Here is an 18,994-nt window from a genome sequence, read left to right as displayed (position 1 = left end):
TCAGCATCTGGCTCATTAATGGTAAATAGAATTTAAAAGACTTAAAAGAAATACCCCCCCAGTCCCCCTAGCCCCCATATTGCCTGCGTCCTGCCATTGAGTCCAGCTTTGGTCCAGCTGCAGGAGGCTCCCCATCACCAAATCCTGATCTGAACACAAGGATGCTGCTGAGATCTCTGACATGCCTCCCTCCCTCCTCCTTCTCCTGGCTGGGCTACCCCTGTCCCTGCCTCTCCCAGCTGCCTCCTGCTCCTTGTGCCATGCAAGCTGGAGGCTGGACTTGCTCCTCTCTGAGTCTTGCTCATGACAGCAGTTGTGGAAGATGCACCTACATGCAAGTGAATCAACTCCTTTTCTAATGTGTGCAGGGGAGGACTTCAATCTTGTAGGCTGCCAGTTCCTCTCTCTGCACTCAGTAGCAGCAGCATCAGCAGTAGCAGAACGCTGCCTGGCTGAAGGATGCTGATGCTGCCCTGACTTCCCTTGTACCAAATGCCAACCAGCTACTGATGAACTGTGGATGTTGATCTGGATTGCCTGTGACTTGCTGCTGCTGCTGGTAGAGTGTGGGGTTCTGCTCTTTGGCTTCAGTTCAGCTGATCCCCATGTGGGGGCTCACTTGATCGCATCTTCCAGCACTTTTAGCAGAAAAAAAAGCTATTTTTCCACCCTTTATTACACATAATATTAATAAAAAAAACCTTGAGCAGCCGATGAGACTGAGTTGGAGGCAAGGGTTGTTGGACTGAAGCACACCCAGATGCACCCAAGGATGGAGCGCTGCTATGCCAGTCTTTTGGCACCCCTATGGATCTTCTTGGTTCTCAGCGCTCGTGCCAGTGGGGACATCACTTGTAGGCAATGTCACACCCGAATCCAGCTGAGGGACCACGGATTGCAGACGGTGGCCAGGGAACTTGTGCAGGACTCAACTGGTGCCCAGGACAAGGAGGATGGGGAAGCGGGTGTGGGGCACCTTGAGGTCCTACAGCTGCATCTTCTAGGTGGCGACCGGCCAAGAGGCACCGACGCTCCAAAGTCGTCCAAGAAAGGTGGCAACCACAAGCTGCCCAGGGAGGGCCAACAGAAGATGACCAGGGTCAAGAGGGACCAATCCAGATTGGGAATCATGCTGCCATCTGACCCCAACGACGAGGAACCTTTGACCGGCTTCCCTCTGGATTCCCAGAAGGTCAAGAGAGCTGATGCCAAGGGACCCAGGGAGGAAGGGAGGATAAACCGTGCCAGGATGGAGGAACTAAAACTAAGCAGCACCAGCTTTCCTTTGACTGGAGACTCTGCCCATAACCAAGCCATGGTCCACTGGACTGGGGGACACAACAGCAGCGTAAGTAGACCTTTCCTGTCTTCTTTTCTGCAGTTCTGTGGTTGGTTTAACTCATGAACCCTTCAAAACTCCATGGTGGGGATGTACTATCTCTTCAACAGCACTTTGCAGAAGCTAGTCTTTATTTTATATGGGTGAAGTAAGTTTTATTTTACTGTCTTGCCAGTCTTTTTTAGCCTTCTGTTGGCATGTCTTATGTTACAGGTGTTCAGCTTGATGGTTCAAGCAATTGCCTGCTGTGTAGTATTTTATTTTAAGTATCATGAGCTCCAAAAATGAGGGTCTAACTTAAATCAATGCAAATGAATAGTTATTGCAACCTTATTTAGATAAAGAAGTAACCAGAAAATGAAAGTTGAGCATTTGTTGGTGACTGCATGCCATTGCCTGCTTCCCCAGCAAGCTTTTGCAGGACTGCAAGCCACAGCATGCCCAACCTTACAGCTCCACATTCTTATAGAGGTAAATATAATCAAATATAGTATAAAAAAAATCTAAATATATAAATATATAAATATATATATATATATATATATATATATATATATATATATATATATATACATACATATATATACACAGTTCCACAATCTTATAGAGGCAGCAGGCTATCAATCTCTCTCTCTCTCTCTCTATATATATAAATATATATATATATTATAATTGTTCAGGATCTATCTGCATATATGCTACCTACCAAGGGCTACTTGATTGCCCCAGCAAGCCAATGACCTGCCCCCTTCATTCTGAAATTGGGCAAGAGGGCAAGAGTACCTGTGGCTTCCTCTTGTATGTGCCCTGAATACTGATATTTTGCCATTCACAGAAAAGAATGATTTATGGTGTGAGCTCAGTTTCCTCTCAACATCAGGGTTCGCCCCCCCCCTCAAGTATGACATTGTCCTCAGAAAATCCTGCAAGCCAAAGCCTGTGCTAAGGTAGCCCAGTAGACCGGCAAGGGTTAAAACAACCAATTTCTGCCCAGAGTGTTTAACCCCTTGTCGGGAGGGGTGTAGTAGAGCTCTGTCTGCAAGAAGAGTTAATCTAATTCTCTTCAGGGAAAAGATATGCTTTGCACATGTCCCATGCAGCAACTGTAAATGTCAGATTTCACCTTTAAATATATCCCCCCACCACCCTGTTTTCTTAGTGTATGGGGAAGTGTCTTGCACTTTTTTTTAAAAATTGCACTAAACAAATTTACCAGCAGATGGCGCTCTTGATGTCCTTATCAGGCCTCTTGTCAGTATCAGTACAGAAAAGATTGCAATGCAGAACTTGCATTTCCTAAGTCATTACAGCGTGGTTTTTATGTGATATGATGTAACTCTTGGTTGCTTGTTCAGTGATTAATGCCCATCGTCCTGCCTTGGGATTTCGTCCAGTTTTTCTGGGAAAAAAAGAACGGTGATCTGCGCGGCCGCCCACAGACAGTGGTCCCAATTTCAAGCCCGATGTTCATTTGTCTAAGAAAAGTCATATTTATTTATTGTATCAAAATTCTCTGAGCTAACTGGTGTCCTAACAAAAAAATAAAATAAAAAATTTGTGTAGCAGGATTTTTTCAGCTCGTCCGATATCATTTGGAAGATCATTTTGCAACGACCATTATAATAAAATCGATCGCACACAATTTGCACACAATTTGCACACACATTTTCTGTATGTTGGAAACACGGTGATCTGACACTGATGTATGCGTGTTGTTTGTCCTTACGATACTTTTAGATGAGAAAGTCTGATCTTCTGTACAATCGACAAATCAGATCCATCGAATAATGTCTTATACGATCCATTTCTTTTCCAATCAGTCTTTCCTGATAGGGATAATCAATCTATGGCTGACAAACCAATGGATCAATATGACACACACAAGGAAGTGGATTTCAACTGAGATGTAATCTGGAGTTATCGGTTGCATCTCTGTTTGAACAAGCAAATAATCTGATCGATCGAAATACAATAAAATTCTTGACCAAAGTATCTCAATGCACAATGATTGATCATTTTCTGCCCTGGCCGATCGACTTTGTTTGACTGAAAATTAGTCTACATTGTTTAGAAGGTAAGTTATGGCTTTGTGAATGTTTGCTGATCATTTTGATTGAATTGCACATCGATTGGATGATAATATTGAAGCGTGTATGGCCACCGTAAGGTTCACCACATGTACAATCTCCTTTGGATGGACCATCAACTATGCAATGCAAAAATCTGCCCAGTTTGATACACATTGAATGGATTGATTAGGTTTGTCCTTATATTACATGGTGGCCTTACATGCTTAAATTATCCAATCGATATCTGACTCAATCAAATCGAATAGCCTTCTGATCGGCTTAGATTGGATGTGCTCAAACTGAGTGGATTAGCCTCTGTGGAAAAGCTGTCAATCGTTTTGCATTGATCAGCAGGACCGAGACACTTTGCTCAGAATTCCGATCGTATTTCAATTGATCAGATTGTAAGATTGCACAGTTGAAACATAACTGCGATCGATCATTACTGTCACATCTTCCAACTATTGATCAAAATCCACTTCCACGTGTGTTTCATATTGATTGGGTTGTTGACTATAGGGAAAGATCGATTGGAAAAGAGATCAGTCCGATTTTCAAGTGCATGTGGCCACCATAAAAAAGATTGTACAATCAGATTGTATAGCCTCCATAACGAAGATTGTACAATCAGATTATATAGCCATCATAACGAAGATTGTACAATCAGATTGTATAGCCGTCATAAAGGAGATTGTACAATCAGATTGTATAGCCGCCATAAAGGAGATTGTACAATCAGATTGTATAGCCGCCATAAAAAAGATTGTACAATTAGAGTGTATAGCCATCATAAAGGAGATTGTACAATCAGATTGTATAGCCGCCATAAAGGAGATTGTACAATCAGATTGTATGGACGCCATAAAAAAGATTGTACAATTAGAGTGTATAGCCATCATAAAGGAGATTGTACAATCAGATTGTATAGCCGCCATAAAGGAGATTGTACAATCAGATTGTATGGACGCCATAAAAAAGATTGTACAATTAGAGTGTATAGCCACCATAAAAAAGATTGTACAATCAGATTGTATAGCCGCCATAAAAAAGATTGTACAATCAGATTGTATAGCTGCCATGAAAAGATTGTACAATCAGATTGTATAGCTGCCATGAAAAGATTGTACAATCAGATTGTTTAGCCGCCATAAAGAAGATGGTACAACCAGATTGTATAGCCCCTAAAAAGGAGATTTTACAATCAGACTGCATAGTGTATAGCCACCATAAAAATATTGTATGATCGGATTATATAGTGTATGGCCAGCTTTAAGTCTGTAGCGGGGGGGGGGGGGGGTCCTCCAATGATTGGGTGAAGACATTCCATGGGTGTGAGAGGCATAGGAATGTTTTTATAGTAGACGATCATACATGGAAATCTAATCTTTATGTCACCCTATAGAGCTTATTTAATACCGGCTGACTGCACAGTGACCGATCGTTTGTGCTTTCACTGCCATCAGATCAGTTAAAAACAAAATAGGTTTTCTATAGATACAGCACATTGGAGATTCTTCTTTCCATTATTAAACATTCTTCAATGAATTATAACAATTCCTCTGTAAGGAATTAGCTCCTTCCAATCAGAATTCAGCTTCCATCCATTTACCGACAGAGATGTCATTATGGCCAATCAGAATCTTTGATCTGTGGCTATTTTTAGAAAGTGACAATAATATTTAATTTTGGAGGGAAATAAAAAGAAACAATGTTTCTAATAAACTAATCAAACGATGGAATCTTCTGCTCTCCATCTGACATCCGTCCATTAGGTTGAGTGACAGCCAACATCATTATTGGAGGAGCAAAATGACAGTTGTAACGTTTGACTCCTCCGAGTCTCGGCTTATTTACACCACTGACACCCGTCTGACTCAATTCATTGGGGTTGCCGGAAAAAGAAAAGAAAAAAGCCGTATTTGCTGGTGGAGAGAGAAGACGGTGTATAGATCTGGCACATGGGAAGCAGCACTCACTTACTGTTTGGGTTCGATATGTTTATGATAATACACGACGCACCTGTTTACCGATCGCTGGGAAATATTCAGCAAGCGGCAATTACTCGCAATCTGGTTTTATAACATCATTACAGCCAAAAGCAAACATTTATTATATTGCAGCTCACCAATTCTTAGATGTGATGACTGCACTCCTTTTCTTTTTTTTTTAAGCTTTCTTTCCTCTGTTTTCCTCCTGGTGATCTGGCCTGTTATTTTTCAAAAGAACAAGCTCCCCAGCAGAATGTATCACTTTACAGGGAGGAGACAAACCATTTAACACTGACAGGGGTGCTTACAGTGATTAGCTTTTACAATGGGTATAGAAAATATCTCCCCCCCTTTAACAATTTGCTTACTGGGCACTTAAACCCCTGTCCTGCCCAGACCAATTTTCAGCTTTCAGAGCTCGCACTCTTTGAATGACGATTACGCGGTTCATGCAATGCTGTACCCAAATGAAATCTTTATAATTTTTTTTATACGACTGAAAAAAAACTGTTTTCATAGTTTGTTATAAAATTTTGAAAACAGGTAATTTTTCTCCTTCATTGATGTGCACTAATGAGGCGGCACTGATGGGCACTGATAGGCGGCACTGATGGGCACTGATAAGGTGGCACTGATGGGTGGCACTGAAGGTCACTGATAGATGGCACTGATGGACACTAATGATCACTGATGGGTGGACTGATGGGCAATGGTAGGTGACACTGATAGGCAGCACTGATTGGTGGCACTGATGATGAGGCACTGATGGGCATTGATTGGCAGCACTGGTGGGCATTGATAGGTGGCACTGTTGGGCAAAGGTAGGTGGCACTGTGGGCACTGGTAGGTGGCAATGGTGGGTACTGATAGGTGGCACTGGCAGGTGGCACTGGTGGGCACAGATGAGGCAGCCGCGGCTTTCTGTGTGAGGGTCCCTCTGACAGAAGCCGGTGATCCCCCTTTTTTCCCCCTCATGCTATCAGCGTGAGGTAAAAAACCCCAGATTACCGATCTTCTGTTTATATCATATGATCAGCTGTCATTGGCTGACAGCTGATCACATGGTAAAAGGCCGGGATCGGCCCCTTACTCCTATCTGTGATCAGCGGAGTCTTGTTAACTCTCTGATCACAGAGCATGCCGCACCCGGCCCACAGGGGGCGCACAGGCAGCTCATGCACGGAAGGACGTCATTAGACAGCCTCCCAGCAATTAAGGTCTGCACTGTAGCTGTCATTCGGCTATAGCGTGGGCAGGAGAAGGTTAAAATAATCACATTTTGTTGCTTTGCAGCCTGAAATGAAGACACACAGTTTTTGTTTTATCTGAATGCTATGCTGTATATTACATACCCCTCACCCCTGTACTCTGTATGCTATGCTATATATTACATACCCCTCACCCCTGTACTCTGTATGCTATGCTGTATATTACATACCCCTCACCCCTGTACTCTGCATGCTATGCGGTATGTTACATACCCCTCACCCCTGTACTCTGTATGCTATGCTATATATTACATACCCCTCACCCCTGTACTCTGTATGCTATGCTGTATATTACATACCCCTCACCCCTGTACTCTGTATGCTATGCTGTATATTACATACCCCTCACCCCTGTACTCTGTATGCTATGCGGTATGTTACATACCCCTCACCCCTGTACTCTGTATGCTATGCTGTATATTACATACCCCTCACCCCTGTACTCTGTATGCTATGCTATATATTACATACCCCTCACCCCTGTACTCTGTATGCTATGCTATATATTACATACCCCTCACCCCTGTACTCTGTATGCTATGCTCTATGTTGCCAGTGGAATAATCTGTTTATTCCAGCCAAACGTACATACTCTGCCAGTTTTGTTCCTTTATACAGGTTCTTGAAATATCAATTTTTCCTACTGATAAGTTCACATTTTGCATGTTGCCATGGTGCGGACTGTAGACATGCCGGATGCTGTGTCTATCAGAACATCTGGCAGAAAAAAAAACTCATCAAACGTTGTTTTCTGCCAAAATGCTGCTGTCGGGAGGAGAGTTGGGTAAACACTCTGATGTGTGATCAGAGTCTGTGATCCTGAGATCCGCTCACCCCTGCCTGATTGTATAGTCAGGTCCCTGACCTCACTTCTCCCTTCTACAGCTAAAACATTACAGCTTGGTCATGGATCCACCCCCGTTTTTAATTGGCTAGTATAGGGACATCAGTGTACTGATATGCTCATCCCTGTGTTCTCTCCTCCAATTGGCTGACAATTCAGTCTACTTTTCTTCCAGTCCTTTCCTGCCAGAGATCACAGGAGGCTGATATAAATACAAGTCCTGTTTGCAAAATCATTTCAGTATTTTTTTTTTATATCTGCTTAACAGAATTAAAGGTCTCTATCTTCTATAGTTCTGCTTTTGTTAACTTTTTGTGAAATACGTTTTTTTTTTGTGAAATACATTTTGCTACAGTTGCTGGATTTCTTCAGATAAGATAATGTTCTTTCTTATATTCATGACCCTAATATGGAAATATTACAATAGAAATCACAATCCTAATTTTATATTCCTTGTAAACTTTTTACAATCTCACTAGGCTCAATGTCTAGATCATCTGTCTGCTTGATTATTACCACCTGTCTCTTATTATCTGCCTGCTATGCAGATCTCCCATCCTCTGGCTTAGTAAATCACTGCTTAAAGCTAATGTTTTATTTGCATATATTTCGTCTTCCCTGGTTCCTCCCTCTCCCCCCTCATCGACATAATAATGACATTTATAAATAAATCTTTTGCTATTAAATATTTTTTTTTTGTCTCAGTGATGTCATCACTAGGTCTCTGGTGGGATGATGGGAGGGGCCGGCAGGGTGCTTCCTGAAAACACCACCCTGCCTCATTACTCCTTAACCATCAACCCTGATGCAAGGAGTGGGCGAGGCTCTTGGGAGGAGTTATGCAAATATCAAAATATGGGCCAAAACAACTAATCGATTATGAAAATAGTTGTTAACTATTTTCATAATCGATTAATCGGTCAGCCGATTAGTTGTCCTGCATACACAATGCATTATTTGTTTACATATTAGGAAATACAGTGAAGCACACACAGCTCAGTACACCGACCATACATGTCAGTAAGTGCCTAAGAACTTGTGAATGTGAGGAGCAATGCCTCATGGGACATGTAGTCCTGGGCAGGAAGTGAGTGATTTTAAAGGCAGAAGTTTTTAAACCTTGCTATTGGGGCACTCTGAAGGCAGGAGGAGCCAGAAGCATCGGCGAGGGGACCCCAGAAGAAGAGGACCGGGGCTGCTCTGTGCAAAACCATTACACAGAGCAGGCAAGTATGACATGTTTGTTGCTTAAAAAAAAAATCATTCTAAAGACTGTGTGCAGGGAAGATCAGCATCTGAACCCAGAGAAGGTGGAGGCTCATAGACTGGAGGGAATAGAAGGCATTACAATTACATTTAAAGTAAACTTTTACCAGTATTATGCATTATATTTAAAATGATCATATCTATGAAAAAAAAAGTCTTAGCTTTTTTTTTCTTATTTGTTGTGGGCATTTCCTAAATAATACAGGGGTCTTAAAATGTTCTAAACAAAGGGCAAGTTTGTTGTCCTTCACAATTTGGGGGGGGCAATAGAAAATGCCCCAATGCCCCAACATTAGTGGGAGAAAGAAAATTGCATGTGATCAGTAGGAGGAGGAATAGTACCCCATTAGTATTAGTGGAAGGAATAGTGCCTCATTGTTGGTGTCAGTGGGAGGAACGGTACCCCATCATTGGTGCCAATGGAAGGTATACAGCTCCATCATTGGTGTCAGTGGGAGGAATATTACCCCATCATTGGTTTCAGTGGGAGAAATAGTACCACACTGTTGGTATCAATGGACGGAATAATGCCCCATTGTTGGTGTCAGGGGGAGTAATTGTTTCCCTGTGTTGGTGTCAGTGAAAGGAATAGTGCCCCATCATTGGTGTCAGTGGAAGGAATAGTGCCCCATAGTTGGTGTCAGTGGAAGGAATAGTGCTCCATCATTAGTATTAGTGTGAGGAATAGTGCCCCATCATTGGTGTCAGGGGGAGGAATAGTGCCCCATCATTGGTGTCAGTGGGAGGAATAGTGCCCCATCATTGGTGTCAGTGGAAGGAATAGTGCTCCATTGTCAGTGGAAGGAATAGTGCAACATCATTGGTGTCAGTTGGAGAAATAGTGGCCCATTGTTGGTGTCAATGGGAGAAATAGTGACCCATCATTGGTTTCAGTGGGAGGAATAGCCCCATTGTTGGTGTCAGTGGGAGGAATAGTGCCCCATCGTTGGTGTCAGTGGGAGGAATAGTGATTCATATCAGTGGGAGAAACAGTTCCACAAAGGCTGGATAAATGCAAGCCAAGGGCCACTTTCCTCCCCTGGCTGCAGGAGACCACTACTTGAATTCTTTCCTAATTCAGAAGGTTGGAAGGTAAACTTGCCGAATGATTTCTTTAAATTTGGAGTCCTTGAGCTATGAAATTCATAGAGGACCATGCCATGGAGGACCAAATAAAACTCTTGTTGTGGTTGGGATGCGCACAGTTTTCGGTTACCTAGAAGACCTGGTTGGAGAAGATCTTTACCACTGGGCCCATGTGGTCAGGAGGACACGCCAGATCCTCCACTCCTTGTGTATTCCCAGCAACATCGCCATAAATGCTCATGCACGAGACCGGCAAGTGAGTCGAGCGCTGTCCTGAATTGCAATCCGTAATTACGTTTGTTCTTCCGAGCCGCGCGCATGTAGTTTCCATCATAAAAGAACGGAATGAGAAGAGATATTTTAAGCCTGTTATTAAGGTGAAAATAGATGTAATTTAGACATCTTTAAAACGTCTACAACGACAGTGATTCATGCGTTCTGTCAAGCGTGTCGATGCGTTCCGTGGCGGCATCAGCGGTATGGAAATGACTGATTTGCAGTCCTTGCCGGTTACAGGACAGAAACGGTTACAGGCAAAAAAAAAAAAGAAAAAGAAAAAGGGAGGCAGCGGCAGACTTTTCCCGAACGCTCCTGTTTTCTGCTTGTAAGGCCGGAATGGTACACTAATCTGTTTTCAGAATAATTTCTTGTTAAAGGAATCTCATTTCTGCCTTCTGGAGAAAAGTAATCAATAGCGAGGTGGAATACAGACGTAGCCCGCGGCGCTCGCTGCAAATATATTGGAGATCGGATATTACTTTGACACGAATGCTACTTTGATAATTGCAGAGTGAGATGCTGCAATATTAAAGGCACACTCCAGTCAAACAGGAAGATTTTACACTTAAACTGGCTCAGGGGAAGCAAGCGCTTCTAATATTTATTGTGGCGTTTACCTGAGCGCTTCACTGTCCTCCCTGCCTTATAACCATCAATATCTTCATACCTATGAAAAGGCTGGTCAGTGTGTTCTCTAGTTCAAGCCCCGCTCTCTCTGTAAGCCCACTATGGCTTTTCCAATCTACGCCGGAGCACGAGAGGGAATCCTTCAAAGAGAAAGCGGCCGTCTTGGTAGAATTTGTGCTGGTAGGGGCATTGGAATTGGGGGAGAGGATTTGTATTCACTGGGGAAATTTGAGGGGTAGAGGATTTGTACTAGGAGGGGGGAATTTTTTTCGGGGGGCGGGGTGGATTTGAGCTAGGGGAATAGGGCATGAGAGGATTTGAGCGGGGGGGGGGGGCAAAAATTCAAGCTGGGAAGGGGATTTTAGATTTTAACAGGGGGTGGATTTGTATGGGGGGGGTTTATGCTTACAGGGCAAACATGCAGATTGGTGCTCGATTTCTTTTTTTGGGGGGGAGGGGACTTTTGCTGACACATAATGCTCATACATCTTGGGGGGGCACAATTTGGCATGTTCGCCCTGGGTTCTAGATGATCTTGTCCCGGCACTGACCAGGAGTAAGCCACACCAATACAGTGTTAAAAATATGGGGGCAATGCGGGGCCCTCGCTCTCAGCTGCCCTTGAAACGTTTAATGTATTCGGAACGTTTTCGGTGTTTAAATTAACTGGTCTAAATCAGTCATCTTCCCATTGGACGATTGGGCAGCTGTCCTGGCCGAGCCATGTGCCTTACGCTGGGTAACTGAGTTTAAGTACTTGGGGGTAGTGGTTTCAAGGGATACAACGCAGTACTATGCCCGTAATATTCTTCCTCTACTGGCCCTTCTCAAGGAACGATGTGTGGCGTGGGCGGGCCTCCCCTTGAACCTCCTCGGGCATATTAATATTTTTAAAATGATTCTATTGCCGAAATTCAATTACTTGTTTAGAAACAGCCCAATCTGGATACCAGCCTCCTTTTTCAGAGAAGTCGATAGGTGTATTAGTACATTTATCTGGAGAGGAACCATTCCAAGATTGGCCAAATCTACATTGCACCTCCCCACACAGTTGGGGGGTCTTGCACTGCCTAATCTCCAAATCCACTATTGGGCTGCTGTACTGGTGACAGCGTACTGGTGGTTTGAGGGGGCACGCACCAATGCAGCGGTCTATCTAGAGGCGGCTTCTCTGGGTTCGTTGCAGGACCTACAGAACCTGCCATACAGGGGGGCCGGGGCACACTGAACGGTATCGATTCCTACTAAAACTACGCTCCGGGTCTGGCGACGATTTGCTCAGGGGACACGCTGGTCTCCGGTGCAGCCTGTTTGGGGAAATCCTGCTCTGGCACATTTCAAAACAATCCCCGACCCTCAGGTTTGGGCTAGGTTTGGTATAAAAACTCTGCGGGACATAATGCCAGATGGTACGTTGCTATCATATGCTCAGCTTCGTAGAACATTTCACTTAACAGGGTGGATGTTTTTCAGATATCTCCAACTGCAGCATGCTGCCAGAGCCCAATTTCCCTATAGGCCCATACTCTAACTAGACCATGTTGAGGAGATTCTTTCACAGGAGAGAGTCCAGAAACCGCTCTCTGTACTATATGGGACCTTGCTTAGGACTGATTCCTCCAAGATTGATAAATTATGGGACTTATGGAAGGCTGATATTCCCTCCCTGGATAGAGAGGACTGGGTGGACTCTTTAGAGCAGTGCCCTAGGTTGGTCGTCTCGTCATGGGGCAAGTTGATTCAAGTGAAATTATTACATAGGGTTTATTACACGCCAGCCAGGCTTCACAAAATCTATCCAATCAGAGACCCCCATTGCTCACGATGTTTGGTCCCGATAGGTACTTTCCTTCATATGTTGTGGGATTTCCCCAAGATACAGGCCTTCTGGAGGGAGGTGTTTCATATGATTAACGTTAAATTGGACCTGTCGCTCCCCATGACACCAGAGCTGGCCCTCCTGGGAATCCATGATGACGACCAGAGGTTTCATTACAGCAAATTGCTGATACGTTTTTATTATACTACGCAAAAAAATTAATCATTTGCAAATGGTTATCCCCTGCTATCCCTACTATGTCCTCCTGGCTATCCATGATCGACGCTGCATTACCACTTTACAAGTTCACCTATATTAGTCAGGGATGCCCCTGGAAGTTTGAAAGGGTGTGGCAGACATGGACTTCACCATAGATGGGAGAATCCTAACTGCCACAGGTGATACTGCATCCTGATTACGGCTCTAGTTTAGTTCCTCTCCCCCATATATACACTTATTCCCCCCAATACTGGAGTTTTGTACTTATTTCCTGGGCCTTTATTGACTGATCCTGCCCCTGAAGGTGCACCGGTTATGTTTATCTCCACTACTTTATCATCGCTCTATCTGGTACCATGAACTGTTGTTCGATGAATGTATGAATGATTGTTTTGTAGTGTCATGTTATTTAGGCTGATTCAGCCGCCTTTTCCTTGTTATGTGAATTATTCTTCAATAAAGAAAACCTGATTGTTAAAAAAAAATATGGGGGAATTACACTCCTCTTTACACTTTTGTTAATACAAAAAAATTTGAACCAAAACCAAACATAGACCAGACTACAAATTCGTAAAATAAAAGAAACAAAAATACTTAAACAGCATCTCCGCATTAGACCATACACATGTATATTAAATCAGTCCTTTCTAACATGGGGTAATAAATCCCCTCAATAGATATACAGTAACATCCACATTTAGTTATAAGCGTTATTCCTCAACAAGTTTTGCAGTAATTAATGCCTGCTTCCTCAGGGGGAAGGTAGGTGGGCGAGGTGCTCGTTGAATATGTAACAAACTACGGTCACTTTACACTGGACGCAATCCCACACGGCAATGCCATGTACCCCCCAGTAAGTCAGTCAAGACACCAAGACAGTTGAAGGCAGGTATCGCACACATGCGGAAGTGGCGACACACAAGGGACCCAGATAATGACCTGTCGGAATCAGAGGGGGAGAGCAAGGAGGGATACACTCTCCGCTGTATTCTGGATTCTCAGGGACTCTCCAAGGGGCATCAGAGGGAAGTACTATCATGTTACTCAATATATAGAGACTTAAAATGGGAGATTTGCCCCATAATGTGAAAGAACATGTCCTCCCCCCTGTGCAGGCTCCCCTGCTGTCAGTTGTCTCTGCAAAGTGGTTTGAAACTTGATCACTCTTCAGAGGAGCAGTGGATTTAGACACATGTCTAAATCTACCTTAAAAGTGAGTATGAGATGAAACTAGTGGGCTTTAATGAGACCCTTTAATGATGCCCTGATGTGACAATAATAGATAAAGTAATGTTCTTTCTTATATTCATGGCCTAATATGGAAATATTGCAGTAGAAAGATCGCAATCATAATTTATATTCAAAAACTGTGTGTGTGTTTTTATTTCAAAAAGGTTTTATTTTGTAATTAAACATATACAAACATATGTATCAGTAGGTTGACAGTGAATCAAATTCAAATAAAGACAGACAGGACTATTTAGTCTTTGAGGTATAACAGATCCTAGCTGAAGTGTGTGTGTGTTTTTATTACTTTTTGTTGCTTTTCAAACAGTCATAGTTGTGGAGAAGAGACCCCTGTCCCCAACCACCCCCTGCCCCGAAGCACCCACCCCCCCATGTTGAGGGCATGTGGCCTGGTATGGTTCAGAAGGGGGCATTCGATCCCCCCCCCCTTTTCCTGACCTGCCAGGTTGCATACCCGGATAAGGGTCTGGTATAGATTTGGGGGGAGGACCCCACACCATTTTTTTTTTCATTTTGGCGTGGGGTTTTCCTTAAAATATATACCAGACCCGATTGGCCTGGTATGAACTGGGGGGGGGGGGGGGGGGGGCCTCACCGTTTTTTTCTTTGCTGACAATTGCAACCGCAAGTCATTTTAAATGGGATTTGATTTGTTTTGTTTTTTTTTCTTTAGAAATTAATTTTTTGCTGCAGCATGTTCTATATGTGCTACAGATGCACCACTTTACAGGCAGACTAAGGTGACCCCCCCCCCATGCACTATATTTAAAGGAATTTTTCATTTTTATTGTTGCACTTTGAGCATTACTGCAATCACAACGATAGTTTAAAAAAAAATGTTTTTGCATTGATACCTGTCCCCCAGGGCAGTACTCAGACCCCCCATACCCCTTTTATGGCCAATTACTTGCATATAAGCCTTCAAAATGGACACTTTTGATTTTTCCTGTTCGGCTCCAATAGACTTCAGCCTGGAAGGATTTGCCCCCTTAATGACCAGGCCATTTTTTGTGAAACGGCACTGCGTCGCTTTAACTGACAATTGCGCAATCATAAAACGCTGTACCCAAACAAAATTACCGTCCAAATAGAGCTTTCTTTTGGTGGTATTTGATCACCTCTGCGTTTTTTATTTTTTGCGCTATAACCAAGAAAAAATCAACAATTTAAAAACAATAAAAAATGTTTTTACTTTCTGCTATAATACATATAAAAAAAAATATGTATATAAAGAAACAAATTTATTCATCAGTTTAGGCCAATATATATTCTTTTACATCTTTTTGGTAAAAAAAAATCACAATAGGCGTACATTAATTGGTTTGCGCAAAAGTTATTGCTTCTACAAACTACGGGATAGATTTCGGGACTTTTTTTTTTTATTATTGTTTTTACTGGTAATGGCGGAGATCTGCGATTTTTAGCGGGACTGCGACACTGCGGCGGACACATCTGACCCCAAATGACACTTTTTGGGGAAGAGTGACATTATTACATTGATCAGTGCTATAAAAATGCACTTATCAATGTAAAAGTGACACTGGCAGGGAAGGGGTTAACACTAGGGGTCGCTCAAGGCGTGTGTGTTCTAACTGTAGAGGGGGTGGGTTCACTAGGACATGACAGAGATCACTGTTCCCGATCACTGGGAATAGAAGATCTCTGACGTGTCATTAGGCAGAACAGGGAATCGCCTTGTTTATATAGGCAGTTCCCCATTCTGCCTCTGTACAAAGCGATCGAGGGTCGCCAGTGGACCTCGATTCCGCGGGACATGCAGGCACGCTCACGCGCACCCGCTATCCTCCTTGCAGAGGCGAGCCGACCTGCCGCAGTAAATGTACGTGAGCTGGTCGGCAAGTGGGTAATGGGGTTCGCCGTTTGGGTTAGAACTTTTCCCCCGTTTGGGAGTTTTGCTGCGAACTGAACAGGGGGGTGTTCGGCCCATCTCTAATCATTAGATTAAGATTGACGCCAAGCGCAGATTGCAACTGTGACGCACAGATTGCGGGTTTCCCTCACCACGTTCTGGTGTGAACGTTCCCTAATACCATTTGTAAAGCCTTGATTGTCACCTCTAAACATATAGAACTTATACAACTTGCTAGACAAAATTGCTTTTATTACATTTAAAGCGATGCATGCAAACATTAACATGATGTATGTGAAGAATACGTAATATAGTGAGTAATATTTGTCCAAAGGGTAACATGACCCTGATGTGACACTATTACATACACTGATACAGTGTTACATATATAGTGTCCTGTTGTGGAAATTTTTTATTAATGTGTTGTCATAAGTCTCCCAGTGTGTCTGATCAACCACAGCCCGTTCTAAAGAACTGGCTGGGGCAGATCGATGCTGGCTGAGACCTGTTAGGTAATGGAAAACTTCCTGATGTTTGGAGAGAAGTGTTTGCGGAGAGAGGACATGTCCGCCAGCAAAGGGCCCCTGTGCAATGCACAGAACGATCGTCTGGTGGGAGTGCGTTCACTCTGCAAAGACATTATCGGTTTAGAGGTGTTTTGCTCTTGTCACCCCTGGTATGCCTGATCAACATGTTTGGGGTGACATGACGTATACCTGCAGATAATCTCTCATCCATGCACAAGGAACTTTAGTCATCGTCATTTAGTATATTGTATCATGTCCTGTAGTCATTGTTCATTGGTTGTTTTGTATTCTGTTGTTAAATCCTTATATGGTCACTTACATCCTGTGAGGTCATATCCTGTGAGGCTGAGGTCACACCCTGTGAAGGAAACGATTGGCTGTTGGGGCCAGGGCTTCCTGTTTGTGATTGCTTTTGTGGTCTTTTGAATAAAGGAGGGAGACAGAGCTGAAAAGCCAGTCTTGCTGAGATGAGAATGTAAGAACCATGTGTTTTGTCTTATTGGATGGTTGGGGCACACACCAGAGGATGGATACGATCAAAAGGTGAGATGCACTGGTATTATATCATTAGACGAAATTGCTATTATGATTAGAAACAGGAGATTTGGCTGTGTGCTTTGCGTACAACCAAATTTCGATAACAGCATGGCGAGCCAGGTAGGAGTGAACAGAACCTCCTTCAGAATCGGATCATTAAGATGTGCTGGGGAGGGTCTGCTTCGCAAAAAGAACAAATTTTTCGTCTTTTGAAATAATGCTGGAAGTTTGATCGTATGTCTGGTGTGTGCTTTGCGTACAACCAAATTTCTCTAACAGTCCTTTCTTATATTCATGCCCTAATAGGGAAATATTACAGTAGAAATATCACAATCAAATATTATATTCCTTATAAACTTTTCTCTAATTCAATACACTCTGTAAAGCCTTGATTGTCGTTTCGAAACATATGGAACATATACAGCTGTCTAGACATAACCAAAATAAGGTATATTTTCACATAGACTCCATATAGTCTGCATCTCTCTTCTTGTAAATTTAGGGTTTTTTAAGAATTCTTTTTATTTTTCACCCACCGCACTCAAAACGCACAGTAAGTGGGATCTACAGCGGCTGTCAGTGTTAAAAGAGAAGTATGTTTTTTTTTTTTCTTTTAGATACTTACCTGGGTCCGATGCTGCATCTGTCCCCCGACGCCTCTACACTGAGATCTGAGCGATCAAACACCGCCGATCACTCGGTTTTCAGAGCTCCATGAGCAGAGAGCTGCAGACTGTTAGTCACAGCTCTCTGCTCTGCCCCCTCCTGAGCTGTGGAGGGGGCGGGAGCAGCCGGCTCAGGCTCCCAGCGGCTTGCTGAGAGGCTGAGCCGGGTGTCAGTCCAGGGATCTGGTGGATCCAGACTCTGTGGTCGTGATGACGTGGTGCCTGGACTGACTTCTGTGACATCAGCAGACAGCAGACATTAGCCTGCTCTCTGCTGAAAATGGGTCATAGGAGTGCAAAACGATCTGCACTCCTGTGATCTATAGAAGAAGCCCAGCCAAATGAGCTTTCCCTGTACTTCTCCTTTAACTTAACAACAACCCAAACGCAGGTTACAGAAGCATTGCGTTTGCTTGCAAGAGAATTGTATGGAACAGTATTAACATGCGACCCGATTGCTGTGTGTTTTTAAAGTAGTGCATGCACTACTTTCAGTGTGGTCCAGCGCAATTTTAAAATGAATTGGGCTGAAATCGCACTGCACCCGGATCACATGTGAGTCACACAAGAATGCACAGTGTGTTCCTATGTAATTCATGGTGTGAAACAGCCCTAAGACCCCTTTCACACGGACAGCGGACGCCATTAGCGCTAAAGCGCCACTCGTTTTAGCGATGCTTTAGCTAGCACTGTTTTAGCGGTTCTTTTCGCCTGCTAGCAGGGCAGTTAGTTTAACCCCCAAAAAAGGTTAAAAACTCACTTTTGCGGCACTTTCAAATCGCTTTTAAGGCGATTCATTGCAATGGGCAGGGGTGTTTTGGGAGCAATAAGTACAGCGCTCCCAACCTGCCCCAAAGATGCTGCTTGCAGGACTTTTAGTAACGTCCCGCAAGCGCACCACCCAAGTGTGAAAAGTCACACTGGAATGAATGGGAGGCAGTTTTCAGGCGCTTAGCAGAGGCTGTTTTTAGCGCTAAAGCGCATGAAAACTGCCCCAGTGTGAAAGGGGTCTAAGTCTGCATTTACACTTTCTGCGTTCCTGTGTGCGATTTTGTTTGAGTGGTTTGCCTGCAATTTTGTGTGTGGCATTCACGTCATGGGCTGCCCCATGCATGTTTGCTGCCTTAAAAGAAGCTCATGCTCTTCTTTAGAGGACAAGCACATTTGTAAAACTCACGTTTTTGCTGCGATCGCGGCAGAATCGCATCACGTTTGGGGTGCCAATAAAGAATGATGGCACCTAAAAGTACATTGCGTGCTCTGACGCAAATTTGGGATTGTTAGCAGAATTGCCACAATTCTGCCTGTGTTCCCAATTCGTGAGATGTGAATGGGTCTAAGAC

The 18,994-nt window shown here is 43.5% G+C and overlaps 1 protein-coding gene across 1 annotated transcript in view; it reads left to right on the top strand.

Moving 5' to 3' along the window:
• Positions 1 to 222: 222 nt before the first annotated feature.
• SORCS3 (sortilin related VPS10 domain containing receptor 3) overlaps positions 223 to 18,994 on the top strand; it is a 988,335-nt gene continuing 969,563 nt past the window's right edge. Inside the window, exon 1 of the mRNA XM_073595927.1 lies at positions 223 to 1,348. Coding sequence (XP_073452028.1) covers positions 761 to 1,348 — 588 coding nt within the window. The 5' untranslated portion in view covers positions 223 to 760. The remainder of the gene's footprint in view (positions 1,349 to 18,994) is intronic.

The sequence above is a fragment of the Aquarana catesbeiana genome, linkage group LG08, assembly GCF_042186555.1.
Source record: "Aquarana catesbeiana isolate 2022-GZ linkage group LG08, ASM4218655v1, whole genome shotgun sequence".
Lineage (NCBI taxonomy): Eukaryota > Metazoa > Chordata > Amphibia > Anura > Ranidae > Aquarana > Aquarana catesbeiana.
The sequence above is the reverse complement of the archived record's forward strand: the minus strand, read 5'-3'. Positions and strand labels throughout refer to the sequence as shown.